Source organism: Ambystoma mexicanum, chromosome 6q (assembly GCF_040938575.1).
Source record: "Ambystoma mexicanum isolate Mex_15411 chromosome 6q, UKY_AmexF1_1, whole genome shotgun sequence".
NCBI classification, from domain to species: Eukaryota; Metazoa; Chordata; class Amphibia; order Caudata; family Ambystomatidae; genus Ambystoma; species Ambystoma mexicanum.
In genome coordinates, this window is record NC_090937.1 from 575,000,512 (window position 1) to 575,017,824 (window position 17,313).

Below are 17,313 nucleotides of genomic sequence, written 5' to 3' on the forward strand. Positions count from 1 at the left end.
TATTTATTGAATTTTTCCTGTGTGTGTACCATTAGGAGGATCGTATACATTAATGATCAGTATCCTGGTTACAGTGTTTTGTGGAAGGGAAAACCTAGCTGACAGAACATAAGGAGAGCTGTAGGAGTCGGGAATAAACTGGAAATGAGTATCGCTAGTCCTCCACTCGCACGTCGAGTATAAGGTATTGCTGGGTTGTGCAGGATGGTATAGCCATCAACTTCAAAAAGACGTGGTGACCCTTGTTTCCTGCAAAATAAAAAGGTTGGAGGCTACGATCATGGAAAACCAATTGGATGAGCAAGGAAGGACCTATAGCCCTTCGTGTTCCACGATAACCAGTTCAGGGAGCACCAAGTGAAAAAGATGTCAATTTGGTCCTTAAATGTCCTGTTCTGGAATCCATTGTTCAATTTCACGACTATTCTCCACCATTTGGTCGTTATAAAGTTTGGAAGTTCGTAATATGGCCAATTTAGTTTGACACTCCATGGGCTGATTTGATCCTGTCAGAAGTTGAAGACTCTCTGAAGATGGTACTTGTTTCTTGACATTACGACAGGTAGTTAACGAGAAGCCCAATTGTTCCAAGGCATAAGACCTTGTTTTTAGAAGTGCAACCATCAGTGGAGAAGTAAATTCAATAAGCGCCCGATTGGAGGCGCTGCACACCATAGGAAGCTCTATCTGCATCATATCAGCAGAAGAAAATACTTTTAGATGGTTAACTTTGCTAAACAATTCCAGGACATGAGTACAATTTAAAAAAAGTACTATAGCTGGTAGGATTACATTCCTCATAGTTTATCCATTTCCTCGGCCAGCATGTGTCGTCATCACCCGAGGAATTATCAGGAAAGGAAGTCGGTAGCCTTGCTTAGGGCGGATGTACAATTGCATGCTGAGCAGCTTTAAGTTGGTTTGTAGTGAAGATTTGGCTTGAACACAGGCTAATGGGACACTGGTCAAAGATAGAGCGATGTGCCGTAGAAGAGACTTGCACTGGTGCTGTATGTGAATTTAAGGTACAAATGACGTGTGTTTTTGCGACTGGGGCTTGCCACCCAAAGGTGCAGCTGAAGGACAATGAAGCCAACGGTCCAGCGGGCCAGTGCGCCTGCCTAATTGTGTCATCTGGTAGAGTATTAGTTATCAGTGTTTTAATCAAGGGATTACAAGATTTGCAGGCTTGTCCACAATCGACAAGCCCACTACCTGCCTTAATTTTCTCGGGCAGTTTTGTCACTTTTTTCACCTTGATTTTCCTCTTCTTCTTGGATTTAATGGATGATGAAATAGATACTGGCCTCACCGGCTCAGAGATGTCAATTGTCTCAGTAGAAGGAAGAGTTATAGAAATCTCATAGTCCCAGTCCTAGGTGAAGCAGGCTGCACTAGCTTCCTAGTCATTATCTGGGATTGAATCATTTAAGGAGAACACGAGGCAATAAATCCATAGATGGCATAAGAGAGGCTGAAGAAGTCCAGATAGAGTGTTCTAAAATCGGGTCGACCACTTTTGCTAAAATGCGTTTAAGATCCGATTGTTCTTTCGCAATGTTTGCCATCAAAGTGGAAAGAGCATCGGCCTTAGAGAAGATTGTATTAAGTGCAGCGATTTACTTCGTTTCCGCTCACTGGACCAATTCAGATTGGAAAACTGGTGGAGATTCAGTCGCTTTCTGAACCTGAGTAGTTAGATGAATCAGAAAAGGATATCAACGTCGTTAGGTCTGGGTTAATAGAGAGGTTTGTTCCAATTATATTATTTTTACTGCTAGAAGAAGGAAGAGATTGACCACCACCTAATGAGGCTCTCTGCGGACCGATGCACATATTTAGAAGGGAGTTGTTGTTACCAATTGCAGGGGAGGGGCTTTTTTTCCAGATTGCTCAATGTCAGGGTGAGGTGGAAATGAAGAGGAAAATGATTCAGGGTTGATCAATGGAGGCATGGCATTAAAGTAACCCGTGGTAGCAGGTTGTGTTCAATTGCCTTCCTCCATTGTCCTTTTTCCTCAAGGACACATCTCCCAGTAGGAGTGGTCAATAACAGGGCTCTGCAGTCTTTTATCTGTGCGGGCCACCACACTTTGTAGTACCTATTTACGGATAGCCGAGCATTTCATTGCCACGCTTAAGGCTATCAAAGCTTACCTTGTAACTGCCCACCCTCACGTCTCTCGTCACCAGGCACTGCCACACTCAGCCCCATGACACCCGTGCCGACCAGGTTGGCTGGTTTTCAGGGCAACCTCCCAGGCAGAAAGTAGAACTCTAATGACACAAGCAGGTAAGGCATGGCACAACAATCCCAGAAGCAGTAATTTGTGCAGCGCCACTGTGAAGAGCAATGTCAATAGTTGCCGACACGAGACACTGCCACACTCAGCCCCATGTAAGTTAAATGGTACATACCATTTAGTTATAGAATCGATCATACAGAGTATTTACTGCACACACGCCAATTGAAGCGCTTAAGATCTACATAGTTCTGGCAGTTCGACTAACATTGGATGATGAAAATACAAAACTGTTCTTGGCTTTGGTAATAGTTTTTATATATAGTGTTTAGATCCAGAGAGTTACTAATGCACTGCATTCACCTTCAAAGAAAAACACCATTGTTCTAGTGGACTTTCTTGGGGCTAAAGACCTTCAAAGAACACACTCAAGCAGAATACAGAGCCTATTAAAAAGGTATGTCACACTGTTGGCAGCATGCAGATTATATCTATTGTACTGATGCTTAAAACGCTCACTTAGATCATGTGGATTTGAATTATAAAAACATCAACTTCAAAATGGATATCATTTCATTGCAAGAAATCAAAAATAGCACAAAGAGAAGCCACATTTTTACAGTTAATTGTCAAATGAAAGAATGTATTCTCAATTTCACGAGAAATGCGCACATTCAGAGCCCAATGAAGCCACATTAAGACCACTACAGCCATTATTGGGTTTGTTAAATATCGGTCAAACAAGACTGCAAGGCAGATCACAAAGATTCTTCAGCACATATACAATCAAATGATTTAGAGCAGGAACACTGATAACTCTTTAGAGGGGATATTGATTCTTGGACAGAATGCATCTACATATACAGTTTGAAATGTTGGTTATATCAAGCCAATTGCATATTGGTCACATGTCTACAAGATACTAGAAAAGACGTTGACTCCAGAAGAGAAGATTTTAGAAGCAGTAAAAGTCATAGTGCAAAAGAAATTAGCATTAGCAGTCAATACAACACTACACCTAAAGCTCCACTCTTTGAGCTGAAAGCAACAAGTTCCAGTGTCTTGAAACGATAAAGAACTACAAACAGGATGGATTCAGTGGGCTGCTACTCAAGTTGCTCCTTTGCAACCTAGAATGAAAATGGCAACTGGAAGCAGATTCAGAGTGCCCAATTTACTGTTATAGATATGTGCACAGATACTTATTCCAATTTCAGCAATTCCAGCCATGGGAACACAAAATATTCAGCTGCTTACACGTCTGTGAAAGGCCCATCAAGTCATGATTATGCCTTTGACCAGCGAAATACACAAACGTGGGATCTAGGTAACCATCATTGTTGCCCTGCATGCATACTTTATATTTGTGTATGAGGCGTCAATCACCTGAACCTGTCCTGAATCACCCAATGGATTAATTTAATGCCATATTTGCAAAAGAAGAGCTCAATGTGGGAAGGGTAAATACTGATAGTTGTGGACACTTGGCGGTGGGGGCTAGTAGGTCAGTTCAAAGCTGTCCCTATCCCTGCTGGAAGGCATCAGAACAGATACATCAAAATCAGGTCCACAGAGCCAGGTGAGGGGCTACAGGGCCAGCGTGAGGCCGCCTCTTCCTGGCGGAATGCGCTAGAGGAAATGGCTTGCTTAATGCAGCCCCATTTCTGGCACTTAAGTACTTTGCTGAAAATATAAGTTTCAAATCAAAAGGTAAGCAAAGATTCCCATCCGTCTGTGTCTGGCTAGTTGATATCTGTAAATGGGCTATTTGAAGGGAATTCTCTCCTGCTTGAACAAGTATCTCTGTTTTTGTTCCACTGCGATACAAGCAGCTCTCACTCATCCAGTGATGAAGTCCAAGATCCTAGTGACGTTGGCTTGGTTCTTTCACTATGAAGGTGAAGATGGATTTTGAGGCATTCAATATAACCGATACTTCTGCTGAAAGAGTTTCATTAGTTGAGCTTGAAGTCATAGGGGGATACTTTGGTCGAAAGTTTCAGTGGGTCTGATATTTAGACTAGGAATGTTGAGAAATGAATAGACCCAATATAATGAGTCTTTGAGTTAGTATGCTCTTGTCAACAATATAAAAGGCCGCTGAGAGGTTGAATCTTTGGGCCGGTTATGCAAGGTCAAGATGACGCTCTCCTGTATGTTACGAATTGCTGTTCTGCAGCCACTTACTGATATGTACCGTAACTGGCAGTCACAACGGAGGTGGCATTGTCAAAACGTTTCCTGGAGTTGTCTTGCAACATTCCTCTGCAGAAATGTACTGATGAAGGGGAGGTTTGATCTTGGTCTTTCGTTTACTAGAATATTGGAAACAGTTGTGGGGTTTTTCCACTGGCCCAATGAGAACAGCTTGTCACAGACTGGTTGGGTCACTCCCCATTGGAGAGAGGGATGCAGTTATGTTTTTGTGATTTAGGGTACAAAGCTGACCCTTGAGAAAAAATATGGTACACATATGTTGGGGCAATGGAGGCTGCAGATTGGCTGGTTAAGTTTTCCAAATGCTACACCTTCAAACATTTGAAAGAGGAGCAGCATGAGGGAGGGAGATAGGGTAAAGTTCACTGGGGGTATTGCAAGACAGCAGAATGGTTCGCGATCACTGCTCTGATTTTTTTCTTTCTTTCTTTGTTTCTTTTTAAAAATGGGATGTAGTCATAGCATTGTTGGCGGAAATCCGGGGTATTTTAAGGACGTGGCATATGTTAGTTCACAAACAATATTGAGTATTTCCTAACTTGATTAGTAGTTTCACAGATGCAGTTAACACAATTACCTTCCTGCTCTCTTGATCGGCTTTGAAGTAGCCTGTCTAGTGAATCTTGCATCGATTCTAGTCTTGAGGTTAGACTTTTAGTCATTGGCGTTCCAACTTACAATTTATCCTTTTCACGTTGGCAAGATTGAAAAAAAAGTATTTATTTTCTTAACTTTTGTGTGCCTTTTCATTTATATTAAGTGATTTGTGTCCAGGTTATCCACTGGAAGTCTAAGAACCAGTTAGCCAGAAACCACATTCTCTAAACAAGCTAAAACGACAATTAAAATGTCAATGTTTAAGTCAAACCCCGTAATCCTCCTTACTTATTAATGTAGTACGATTGCCTAATTAAGGTGACTGGGATTGAGGTCTGCGAGACTTGTTTAAGTGTATTGCGATTGGTGAAAAGGGAGAATGACAAAAGGCATACATTCTGAAAATGAGACGGACTAGTCAAGATAATGTTCAGCCAACAAAGATGTGGGATGCTAAATAAAATAATACAAATCAAGTGTGATACTACTATGGCAGAATGTACAAGGGTTGCAAACATTTTAGAAATTAATCCAGGTTACAATGCTTCCAACAGGAATTAAGACATAGAAAAATGTGCACATACAAAGCGAGAGAGACCAAACGCATGCAGCTCACCCTTTCGAGGTCTTGGCGTAAATGAGTGAAAAGTTGTAGCCTCCTTATGAGAACATCTTGCTCCTTTTTTGCTAGGTTGTCCTCCTCATCTTTCTTGGGTGTAATTAAAGGCTTGTTAAAATTGGCTTTTCGCTTCAACTTCCAGTATTGGAAGAGGAATTGTGCTGTGTCCTCATGCAGAGCAATGTCCTGGCTCACCTCTTGGACATTGACAAATGTGTAAAACTCATCTTCAAGTTCTTGGAGCTTTTGCTTACGCTGGCTGACCCTTTGGGCTTCCTGCTCCTTCTGGTCCATGCGGAATGAAGGGGTCCTTTGTATCTCATGTCCTTCTCTGTAGCTTTCATTGAGATTTACTTCCGAGATTTTTTTGCATGAGCTGTGACTCTCACAGTACGATTTAAACTTGACTTCGTCACTGTCTGTGAGAATAGTTTTCATCTCTAATCCATGGCCAAAAGCACAGGTCACATGAAAGGCTGTGCGACAGTTTTTCACAGAACACTAAAGTGGAATGAAAAACAAAAAACCCCACAAAATAAGTTAACAAAACAAAGAAACAAGATCATTGTCACCTGGAAAAGCAAATACAGAGAAAAAGTTCTTATTCAGCCAACATAAAATCATGCAATGAAAACATAAAAAAAAAAAATTAAGAGCGGAGGGGAAAACTGAAAAGCACGAACCACATGGATTTGCATAGAGCAAGGTAGAACGTTCAAAGTAAAGCGTTGTGTAGTATTGGGGAGGCCTTAACTCATACTAGTCACCTGAAGGTGCAGGGTTGCCCCAGCCATTGCAACCCATGAGCGATTGTTAACTATTTCAACTAAAACCTTCTGTGACGATTCAAGGGACCACTATGCAACACTCCCCCTACGGGTGGCGGCGTAAAGCGAGACCACACAGGGAAAGACTCCCCTCATGGGGACAAGAACTCCTGTTCCGTGATGAACTCCCTAACGCTCTTACCCTGGAGTCCCTGAAATCTACCAAATCTGCTGAGAAACCATCTGAAAACACTAATATATGTTATGGCAATGCTTCTTCCTTTCATTCTGTAAATATCAATACCACCAAGATCAGGAAGACTAAACTGGACATACAATCTGCTTTCAAGTCACCTTCAAGGATAACTGTGAAGAAAATGATGAATGGAGTTATACAAACTACACCTTTGGCAAGTACAGAAGGTACTGGGAAGAGGTGGTGTCAAGGAGGCAGGAAGAATACCCATTGGACACAAAGGACTGACACCCTGTTAGGGAGGAACCAACTGAATAGAATAAAAAGAAAAAGGACCTAATGAAAAGCGAAGCAGGTGTGTAGCCTGGCAGACGGAGGAAGTTCAAACCTGGGAGCAAGAAGCAACTCCTGGGAAGCAAACCTCCAGTCGGGAGGACACCGACCACAGGAGGCCTTTTCAGGCCAGCCTCAAGCAGGCTTGGCTAGAAGCTAGAAACTGACCGACGGTGGCATGACCCTGAGGAGGTGGACTGGGCGGTCTATTAACTGCATTGATACTTTCTGGCTGGGGACCCCAAAGAGCTCAAGCAAAGCAGCAGTTGGTCGCAAGAGCAGCAGAGTGAACGTACCTAAGAAACACACCGACCCAACGCCCCAGGAAAAATCAGAGATGTGGCTCCAACAACAAAGAGGTAACGGGAGACTCATTAGGAGATTGGGGAAGGGTGCTGAAGTTAAAGAAAGCCTCTGGAAAAATCCTTGTCTCAGTCACCGTATTGAAAGTACCAAATGGGAAGAAGACATCAGGAGTAATCTCCCTCGTCTCTGTAACTGCATCAAGAGTATTGAAAGAGAAAGCCTTGGGAGAAATCTTTTGCCTCAGTACTTGCACCAGAACTACTGAATGAAAAGAAAGCTTTGTGAGTAATCTCCCTCGACCCAGAAATTGTAACCAAAGTATTGAAGGGAAAGAAAGCCTGAGGACTAAATCGCCCTCATTGCCAGAGTTGGGACAGTAGTATCCAGTGTCAGGATTACTTCACTAGTGATCTTCCTCACCTCAGTTCTGTTAAAGAGACGGAAAGGAGAACATTTTGGGAGTACTCTCCCTCAACACTCATCACCAAAAGACATTCAGACTAGAGTGTCACATGGATAATCTCCTTTGTCAGATTACCAGAAGTTGTCAAGGACATTACGGCAAGCTGGAAAGAAGTGCAACGTTTTATTTATTTATTTATTTATACATTTATTAAGCCCACTAAACCCTTGGACATCCAGGCGCTGAAGGAAAGGCAAGGTTGGTAAAAACTGTTGCCGGAAACTGTTCAAAGTTAACCAATGGCTGAACCAACTGAACCAGGAGAAGGGAGGTAGTCTAGTCTCCTGGTTCTTTCACCTAACATTTTGAATCAGAAACTAAGGCAAAAGGTTACTAAACTGCAGCTTGGAGGCTGATCCAGTCAACCAGTAGGAGAGAGCAGTTGTTGAACTGTGGCGCCAGGAGAAGGGAGCCATTTTCCTAGTATTCTCTACAAGTGCAGAACATGAACTATTATCAGAGACTAATAGAAATACGCCCCTAGGGCTTAACCCATTCTACCAGGAGAAGGGAGTCATTCCCCTGGAGCCATTTATGGTAATGTTTTTTGTTTGTGGTAGGGATAGAGCAGGCTAGACTGGACAGCGGACAAACACTTTGTTCGACAACCACCCTGACAACGAGCACCCAAGTTCTTCTTTAGTTAGGTAGGGAAACCCCTCTAGAGATAGGGGAAGATAGAGCAACCTTTTTCTTTATTATTTAAATAAAGATTGTTGTAAACATGCCACGCCTTTGTCAGACTCCTTACTCCAGCACGCCACTCTTCCTAAATTCTACAAATGGCTGTGCCTACCTTGCTGGATTAAAAGAATTCAATTACCAAAAAAATGATTGACTCTGCTTAGCCACTTGATCTAATTGGTCTTAATGTTTGGCCAAGATCTCTAGTAAAGGAATATAAGCTGCTTTCTCTGTTCTTTACCAATCTACCCTTTCAATACCTCAGCACACTAAAACCAGGATACTACTGCTCTTTCATTGTCTCAATAAATCTAAATGTGTGTAATAATTTCCTTTTCTACTAGTGCTTGTTATTATGCAAGCATTGTACCTTCTTTGCAGCCAGGAGCCATATCACAAGTACAAGTACATGTGATGCTTCTCATTTGTATTCTCTGGTTTACAGATTCTAATGCTGAATGTTTTCAATAAAACGCTAATGAAAAATGCACATGCCTTGCCCTTTCACACATGGCAATTTAAGGATATGATGGAAATACATTTATTTCTAGTATTATCTACCCTAATCTCTGCTTACCTTTCTTCCCTTCGCTAGTCGCACATGCTTTAAGTCTCATCTTCCCGGCCCTTCTAGGCATGACTGGATTTGTATTGTAATCCTTCTTTAAAGAGGCTGAAATATAATATACTAAAACACTGAATTTTGTATTAGTTGCTCATAATGTACTGGTTTTGGCATGAACTTCCTACTCAATGATTAATATTGATAGGCATTTCACATAGAATTACGGCTTTCACTTTTTTGTGGCCTACAAATAGATAAAGACGTGAAACATATGCTACTTACATTTACCTGAATTATGGAGTAATCCATATAGCTATGGCAAGGGTGCTAGCAGGATTATCAAGGAAGCATTTAATGATTGGTCTATACGTGACATTTTAGGGCTTAGTGGACCTCGACTCTGCCGTCTATAGTCGATTCGTCTTGCTTGGCTCTTGATCGTCGGCTCTGGAAGTGGCATCAGGCTTCGTATATATATAGCACATCACTACGCCCCATGCTTCAGATCCTTTATTCCCCCTCAACTCCCCCCAAACCTCCTGGCGAGCTTGAACGTTGCAGAAGGAAAAACCACAGGAGTAGGATAATCAGCCGGTAAAAAACTTTAACCTGGATGCATCCCAACAGGATGATCCCACACAACAATGAGTGAAAAAACGTTTGCTTTTTTTTTTTTAATCAGACAGAAACAGTCATCTAAGAGTCATCACCTGAAGTCTTCTCATTTGGACAGAATCGACAAGCCACCAAACCTTTTGACAGGGATGGATGGGAGGGCCGATGAGAAATCTGTGGGAGAAGAATCCATAGAAAGATCATTACAGTGTTTCATAAGAGTACATAAAAGGGGGTTGATAAAGTGAAATAGACGAGCTCTTGAAACGTGGACTTGCACTAAGCAAGAGCGGTAGATATTGCATATGATTAAGCTCTGAACTTTTGGACTACACTATGATGGGCGATGTGGGTCACCTAGACGGTGTGCGCGAGGCAAGATGTAAGAATAGATAGCACAATGTAGCATTAATGCAGGCGACATGAAGGAGACGATCCCCTGCTAGGTTCTGAATATCAGCCGAGGCCGGGAAAGGACTAGATGCGGGGTAGCCTGAGATCCAGGGATGGAGCTGGGCATTTGTTTGGGGGGGGGGGCTGGGATGGGGGGATAGTTGGGGTAGCTAAAAGGAGGGAGGGGAGGGGGGGGGAATAACGGGAAAGGGAGAGCATGCAATCACAAACCAGTTCACAATAAAAGAAGAACGGGAGCAGTGTCAGGGGGTGTGGTGTACGGTTGACATGGGGGACTTAAAGATAGTGACCTAGAATGTAAGAGGGTTAAACAGTTTTATCAAACGTAATAAGGTCATGATGTACTTGAGAAGACAGAGAATAGACATAGCGTTGCTACAAGAAACCCACCTAACTAAGGATAAACTAGAAGCGATGAAGAGGACATGGAAAGGCACCACAATAGGTGCAACGTATTCTATATATGCCAGAGGGGAAATCGTGTGGATAGCACCACATGTTCCGTTTAAATTGATGCAACAAGAGAAAGATGTAGATGGCCGGATGATAGTACTGAAGGGTCTGGTGGGGAACAAGGAGGTGAAGATTATCAACATTTATGCCCCGAATAGTGACACCACAGTGTATTTCAGGAACCTATATGCCAAGATAATCCCATATATAGATGGAGCAGTAGTAATGGGGTGGGGGGATTTCAACTGTATAATAGACCCCAAGCTCGACAGATCGGATAAGCAGGTAGCCAAGCCCCCCCCCGGTGGCGAAGGCCCTGGGAGCGCTAGTGAATGATTTCCATATGGTGGACGTATGGAGGAGACTTCACCCACAAGACAGGGAGTACTCTCACTATTCAGCCCGCACGACCTACATACCAGGTTGGATTACATATTTGTGGCCAATACAGTAATTGAAGACATTAGAAGCGCAGAATACAAGGCAGCAATCCACTCGAACCACGTGCCATTGATTGTGACGTGGTGGATCTCTCCTCCCAGGTCCAGAGTCCCGACATGGAAACTTAGAGCTGAGGCGCTCAGAGACACAATATTCAGAGAGGACTTAAGGAAGGTTATAAAGGAATATTTTGAACATAATACAGGGAGTGTGATGTCAACCGGCACGCTGTGGGAAGCATTCAAGGTGGTAGTGAGAGGGGAAGCGATCTCACAGTCTAAAGGATTACAAAGTGGTATAGTGCGGGTACTGCAAGACGCAGAAAAGGAGATAGAAGGTAAAATGCGGGAGGGAGCGGATTCCCCGGGAGAGGCTGAGGCCATATGTCAGCTACAAGAGAAATGCAGAGCCCACTGGGAAAGGCTAAGTAACCTAAACTATAGGAAATACAAAGAGGCGCAACATGCGTAAGGCGATAAACCGGGCATCCTTGCTGTGTAAGATTGAGGCTCCCAGAGAGACAGAGAGATACAAAGGGGGGATGAGTTGGTGGAATACACTCAAGAAGGGGTGAATGAATGCTTCCATAGATATTATCAAGAAATATAGTCAAACAAGATTGAGGACGAGGAAATTGAAATATTAGATACACTGGCAGAGAACAATCTGCCTAAGCTCGGAGAAACTGATGAGAAAATGTAGAGGCCCCACTCACAGTACAAGAACTGGAGCGCGTGATCCAGTCACTATAACTTATAAAGCCCCAGTGGCGGATAGTCTCCCAAGCAAATTATACAAAACATATTGGGCTGACTTACTCACACCGATGTTAGCCATGTTGAATGAGGCATTTGACAGGAGTAGGCTGCCAGAGACCCTCAGGGAAGCGATTATCACGCTCCTCAAGCCAGATAAACCGAGCATGGACTGCAGATATTATAGACCATTGTCAATGCTCAACCAGGACTGCAAGATACTCACTGCAGTGATGGCAAATAGACAGAAGCCAATGATAAATAAACGTATACATCACGACCAGACGGGGTATGTCCCACGTAGAAGTATTTCCGACAATCTTAGAAGGCTCCACCATGTTATAGACCAGACCGAAGGGAGCCCCAGAGAAGTAGCTATAGTTTCACTAGACACAGTAAAAGCCTTCGACTCAGTCAAATGGCCTTGGTTGATGGCGGTGCTAAAGGAATTTGGAATAGGGCCGATATATCTAAAATGGGCTTAATTGCTGTACAGTGAGCCAGTGGCACGAGTCCGGACAGGATAAATCATTTCGGAAAGATGGACTTTAAGTAGAGGCACCAGGTAGGGGTGCCCCTGGTCCCGATGCTCTTTATCTTGGCACTAGAACCGCTGGCAATATAGCTAAGACAACAATATAGCGAAGTGGGAATCAGCACGAAAGGAGGACAACATCTGATATCACTATATGCAGATGACATGTTGCTGTATCTGCAATACCCGGAAGAAAACCTGCAATATATTCTAGAGTTAATGAAACGATATGCAAAACTTTCTGGTATAACAATCAATCCCAAAAAGTCCATCATATTCCCCCTGGGAAGATAATTAGGTATACCACACTGCAAATAGAATGGACAACTGACACCTTTAGGTATCCGGGAGTGGATATATATCACAAAGTCGAAGATGAGCACAAGAATAACACGGAAAAGGCGGTGGAGAAAATTGAACGAAACATAATATTCTGGACCCGGTTACCCTTACTGTGATGGGCAGAGCAGCACTACTGAAGATAGTACTACCCAGGCTGCTGCATTACTTCGCGAATATTCCATACATGATACCTAGTCGGTTCTTCATCAGGGTGCAGAGCTTATGCAGAGGGTTCATATGGCACAATTCCAGTAACAGGATAGCATTGTGGAAATTGCAAAATCTGTATGATCAAGGAGGGGTTAGGTTCCCCAACTTCGAAGTATATTATTAAGCTAGCCAACTTCAATATGTAGCGAGATGGTTATCCGAGGACCCCACACCGGACTTTAGACTGAGGGCGGAATGTGCGCCCTATTTTCTAAACACATGGATGTGTCTAGCAGAGGCTCCGAGGGGAAGGGGGTCGGCGCTACTGGACCTGGGGAGGAGAGTCTGGCGGAGAGCCTGCCAGGTGATGATGAGCCCTCTTCCGTGCTCCCCACAAGTTACCTTTGGTGGCACTGAAAGGGGTGGATGAGCAATTGAGGACTATTAGAGAACACTGGGAACCAGTAGGGGTAACAACTGTAGGAGATGTGTGGCAAGATGGATGGGGAGAGGATAGAATTTGATGCACTGAGAGAAGATACAGGCTTACTAAGGGGCAATACATCACACATGCTAGGCTGGTGAAAATGGTAAAGAACACGTGGTCTGAGGAGGAACTAGTCGAACAGCCAGCCACTGCCATAGAAACACTTCAGGCGATGTCTGACGGAGGCCATGAGGTCTCCCGAATCTACAAAATAATGATGTCCAAAGTTGGGAAGGAGGTGGTTCAGATGAGGAGAGATTGAGAAGAAGACTGGGGGGAACAATAGACGACAGGCTGTGGGTGAGAATGCAAACATATCACAAGAAGGTGTCAAGAAATGTGAGACTACAACAAATCCAGTTGTATATCACAAAGAGCATATATGACTCCTAAGAAGATTTTGAAGTTTACGAACGCCAACACACAGAAATGTCCGAGATGTGGACGATAGACGCAGGGATGGTACACATGTTCTGGGCATGCCTGGAAATAGCAAGATATCGGAAGGAGGTAGCACACCTACTGGAAGATAAAGGGATAGAACTGGAAGTGGACTCTGGGCATGTATGGTGGGTGGATTCCCAAGACCGTGCAAACTTAAACATGCGCGTAAACTTAAAGATCTGGTGTTTATTCTAGCCAAACGCAGGATAGCAATGAACTGGAAGGCAGTCAAGAGACCAAATGCAGAAGTATGATGGCAGGACCTCCTGAAATGGGCAGATGCAGAAACAAAGGTGTGGAGGGAAGCAGTGGACAGAGGGGGAGAAGAGGCAAATACACTCACAGCCTGGCTACATTTGATCGCCTCATTGACGGGATCTGGACAGGAGGAGACGGAGGCAGATAGCTCCTCAGACAGAGAAGGCGGCATAACACCCATAAACTAGAAAGTGGAAGCTGGGATTTGCGAGGCTCTAAGGGGAGGAAAGGGGAGTTGGGGGATGGGAAATGTTGAGAGATTGCCGTTATGTGCTGTGTTTTGGTACAATGTGTGTTGATTGTTATGAAAACTAATAAAATATATTTAAAAAAAAAGAAGATTACAGAGTTATTTCTCCTTCAATGGATTGCTTTTCTCCCGCAGATTCCTCATCTTGAGCCCCAAGCAGTTAGACTAACAGAGGAGGACAGATGTTTAAACAAGTAGGTTTTGGAGAACCACCCTACCAAACCGTGCATCAGCTCCCCGTGCAACATCCAAGGCATAGTGCTTGGAGAATGTATGCAAGTATGACCAAGTGGCTGCCCAGCATATATCCCTAACTGGAAACCCAATGTGGAGGGCTGTAGAGGCTGAAATACCTCTGGTTGAGTAGGCCCTGATGCCCGCTGGAAGCTCCCTGCCTGTCATTTTCTAACTCGGATATGCACAGAATAATCCAATGTGACAGTGTTTGTTTAGTGACGGCAAGCCCTTTTCTAAACAAAGAAAGAGCCACAAACGGCTGGTCTGACTTCCGAAACTCGGATGTGTGAGCAACATAGAAACTTAATGCCCTCTTGGGATCAAGGCAGTGGAACCACTCTTACTCTTTCTAGGGATGCGGAGAAGGGTAAAAGACAGGTAAATCAACAGACTAGGACAGATGGAACTCAGACCACCTTAGGAAGGAATCTGGGCCTGACAGAGACTTTCTCACGAAAGAACTTCAGAAAAAGAGGTTTGCAGCACAAGGCTTGCAGCTCGCTTAGCTTCCTGGCGGATGTGATTGCGACCAAGAAGGCCGTCTTAAGAAGGTCAACACCAAATTAAGATCCCAATCTGGGACAAAAAAACAGGGTTGGCATAAACTTGTTGAGAAGATCCGTCAGGAACTGGGCCATGACCGGAATAGTAAAAATTGAACCTTGGTCTGGGGACCTCTTCAACACAGACAGGGGTGCCAAATACACTTTGACTGTGGCAACCTGAAGGCCTGAAGAGCCCAGTGACGGCAGGAACTCCATCACTGTGGTGGTGGGGCAAGATATAGGGTCAGTCTTGCGTTCCTGGTTCCACGCCTCAAATCTTCTCCACCTGCGCTAATACAGAGATCTTGTAGGTGGTCTGCGTGCAGCCAGCAACACCTCAAGTACCTCCTCTAAGAGATCCCAGTCATCATACCTCATCCTCTCAAGAGCCACGTATGTAGGTTGAGGGAATCCAGGGTGGGGTGGAGCATTCAACCCTCCGACTGGGTCAGGGATTCCAGACAACAAGGCAACCAGTGAGGTGGACAGATGGTCAGATTCAGGAGCTCAGAGTACCACGTTCTCCTCGTCCAATCCGCAGCGATCAAGATCATGGTCACTCGGACTCTCCTCAGCCTCCTGAGAACCCAAGGCATGATGGGAATTGGGGTGAAGGCGTAGTGGAGAGGGAAGATTCAGTCCACTAGAAGCGCACCCCCCAGTGCGCCGTTCGATGGGAATTCCCTCAAGCAAAAAAGCTAGCACTTCCTGTTGGACTTTGTGGCGAACAGATCCACTGCTGGGGTACACCAGAGAGCAAAAACCTCATCTAGGACTTCCTGGCACAATTATCACTCGTGTGAGACCGTGCTCTGCCTGCTCAGGTCATCTGCTAAGGCGCTCTCTGCCCCCGACAGATGAACTGCCGAGACAGATTTGGTTCTCTCGTAACCAGAACCACAGCTGAATGGTCTCTGTGCAGGGTGGGCAGGCATGCACACCACCCTGCTTGTTGAGGTAGTGCATAGCCACTGTGTTGTCCATCAGGACGAGGACATGCTTCCCTCAGAGACAGAGCGAAAGCCCTCAGGACGAGCCTGATGGCCCGCAACGCCAGCCTGTTGATGTGCCATCTGTCTTCCGATTGAGACCAGAGGCCGCTCACTGCAAATCCTCACAGTGGGCGTCCCAACCCTTCAGGGATGCATCCGTGATCACTCGGGCCTGGGGCCTAGGAGCCCAGAGGGGTTCCCACACCAAGAGATTGCTGCGCATGTTCCACCAGCCAAGTTCGCAGACTACCTGGCTGGACACTGAAAGGCGATCCGTGACTGCACCCAGATACTGAGACTACTGGTCCCTAAAGAGCCACTAGAGGGATCTCATCTGGCACTAGAAAAATACAGGAAACCATGAGACTCAAGAGGCATAGGAAGGAAGCCGCTGGAAGGGTCGCGTGGTTCTGAAACAAATGCACCATCTGGGCTATGTTGCTGACTCTCCCTTCGAGAGCAAAAGCCTTCCCTACCCGGGTGCCTAGGACGCTGAACTGGTGTCAAAAGGGACTTCGTCAAGTTGAGGGAGAACCCCAGCGTGTGCAGTGGAAGGCAGGTATCCTCTAGATGAGACGAAACCAGCACCGCCTACTTCCCTCGGATCAGCCAGTCATCCAGGTATGGTGAGGAGAGCTGCAACTACCGTCATGATCTTGGTGAAGACACTTGGCATGGAGGTCAACCCAAAGGGAAGCACTTTGAACTGATAGTGCTTGTACCCTATGAGGAACCTTAAAACTTCCTGTGATTTTGGTGTATCGGCACATGGAAATAAGCATCCTGTAGGTCTATTGACACTAGCCAATCCTGAAGTTCAAGAGCGTGGAGACCATCTCTCAACAGCACCATCCTGAATTTGTCCTTCCTCAGGAACGTATTCAAGGCCCTGAGGTCCAGTATGGGACGGAGACCTCCTCCCCTTCTTGGGCACCAGAAAATAACGGGAATACCAACCAGACCGACTTAGATCGGGAGGTACCTCTTCCATGGCACCCTTCGACATCAGGGCTCTCAGTTATTCCTGGAGCTCCTGTCCCGGTTGGATTAGGTGAGGCGGCGGTCTGTCTGGTGGCCTCTTTAGAAAAGACAAACAAACCCCACTGAATCAACTGCAGGGCCCAGGCATCAGAAGTTATTTCCTGCAACTGGGGCCAAAGCCCTGCCAACCGTCCACCAACCATTGCATCATGGGAGGGGGACATCAAAGCGACTTAGAGGGTGCGGCTGTCCCCACTGCTGTTGTTGCTGCTTGCTGGTCTCTAGAGGCCCCCCTGCCCCTTCCGGGACACGAGAAGCGCCTCTGCCTGACTTGCGGGAGCCGTGTCTTCCTGCCATAGGGTATGTAACGGCTATAGACTCAGCCAAGGAGGTGAAGCTGAAGGCAGGTTTGGCGGGCTGCACC

At 45.1% G+C, this 17,313-nt stretch overlaps 1 protein-coding gene across 2 annotated transcripts in view; it reads right to left on the reverse strand.

Annotated features, from left to right (window-relative positions):
* The window catches only part of JADE1 (jade family PHD finger 1), a 961,679-nt gene that overhangs the window by 180,869 nt on the left and 763,497 nt on the right, over window positions 1-17,313 (reverse strand). For both annotated transcript variants that reach the window (XM_069631059.1, XM_069631060.1), the window contains exon 9: window positions 5,674-6,177. In XM_069631059.1, coding sequence (XP_069487160.1) covers window positions 5,674-6,177 — 504 coding nt within the window. The remainder of the gene's footprint in view (window positions 1-5,673; window positions 6,178-17,313) is intronic.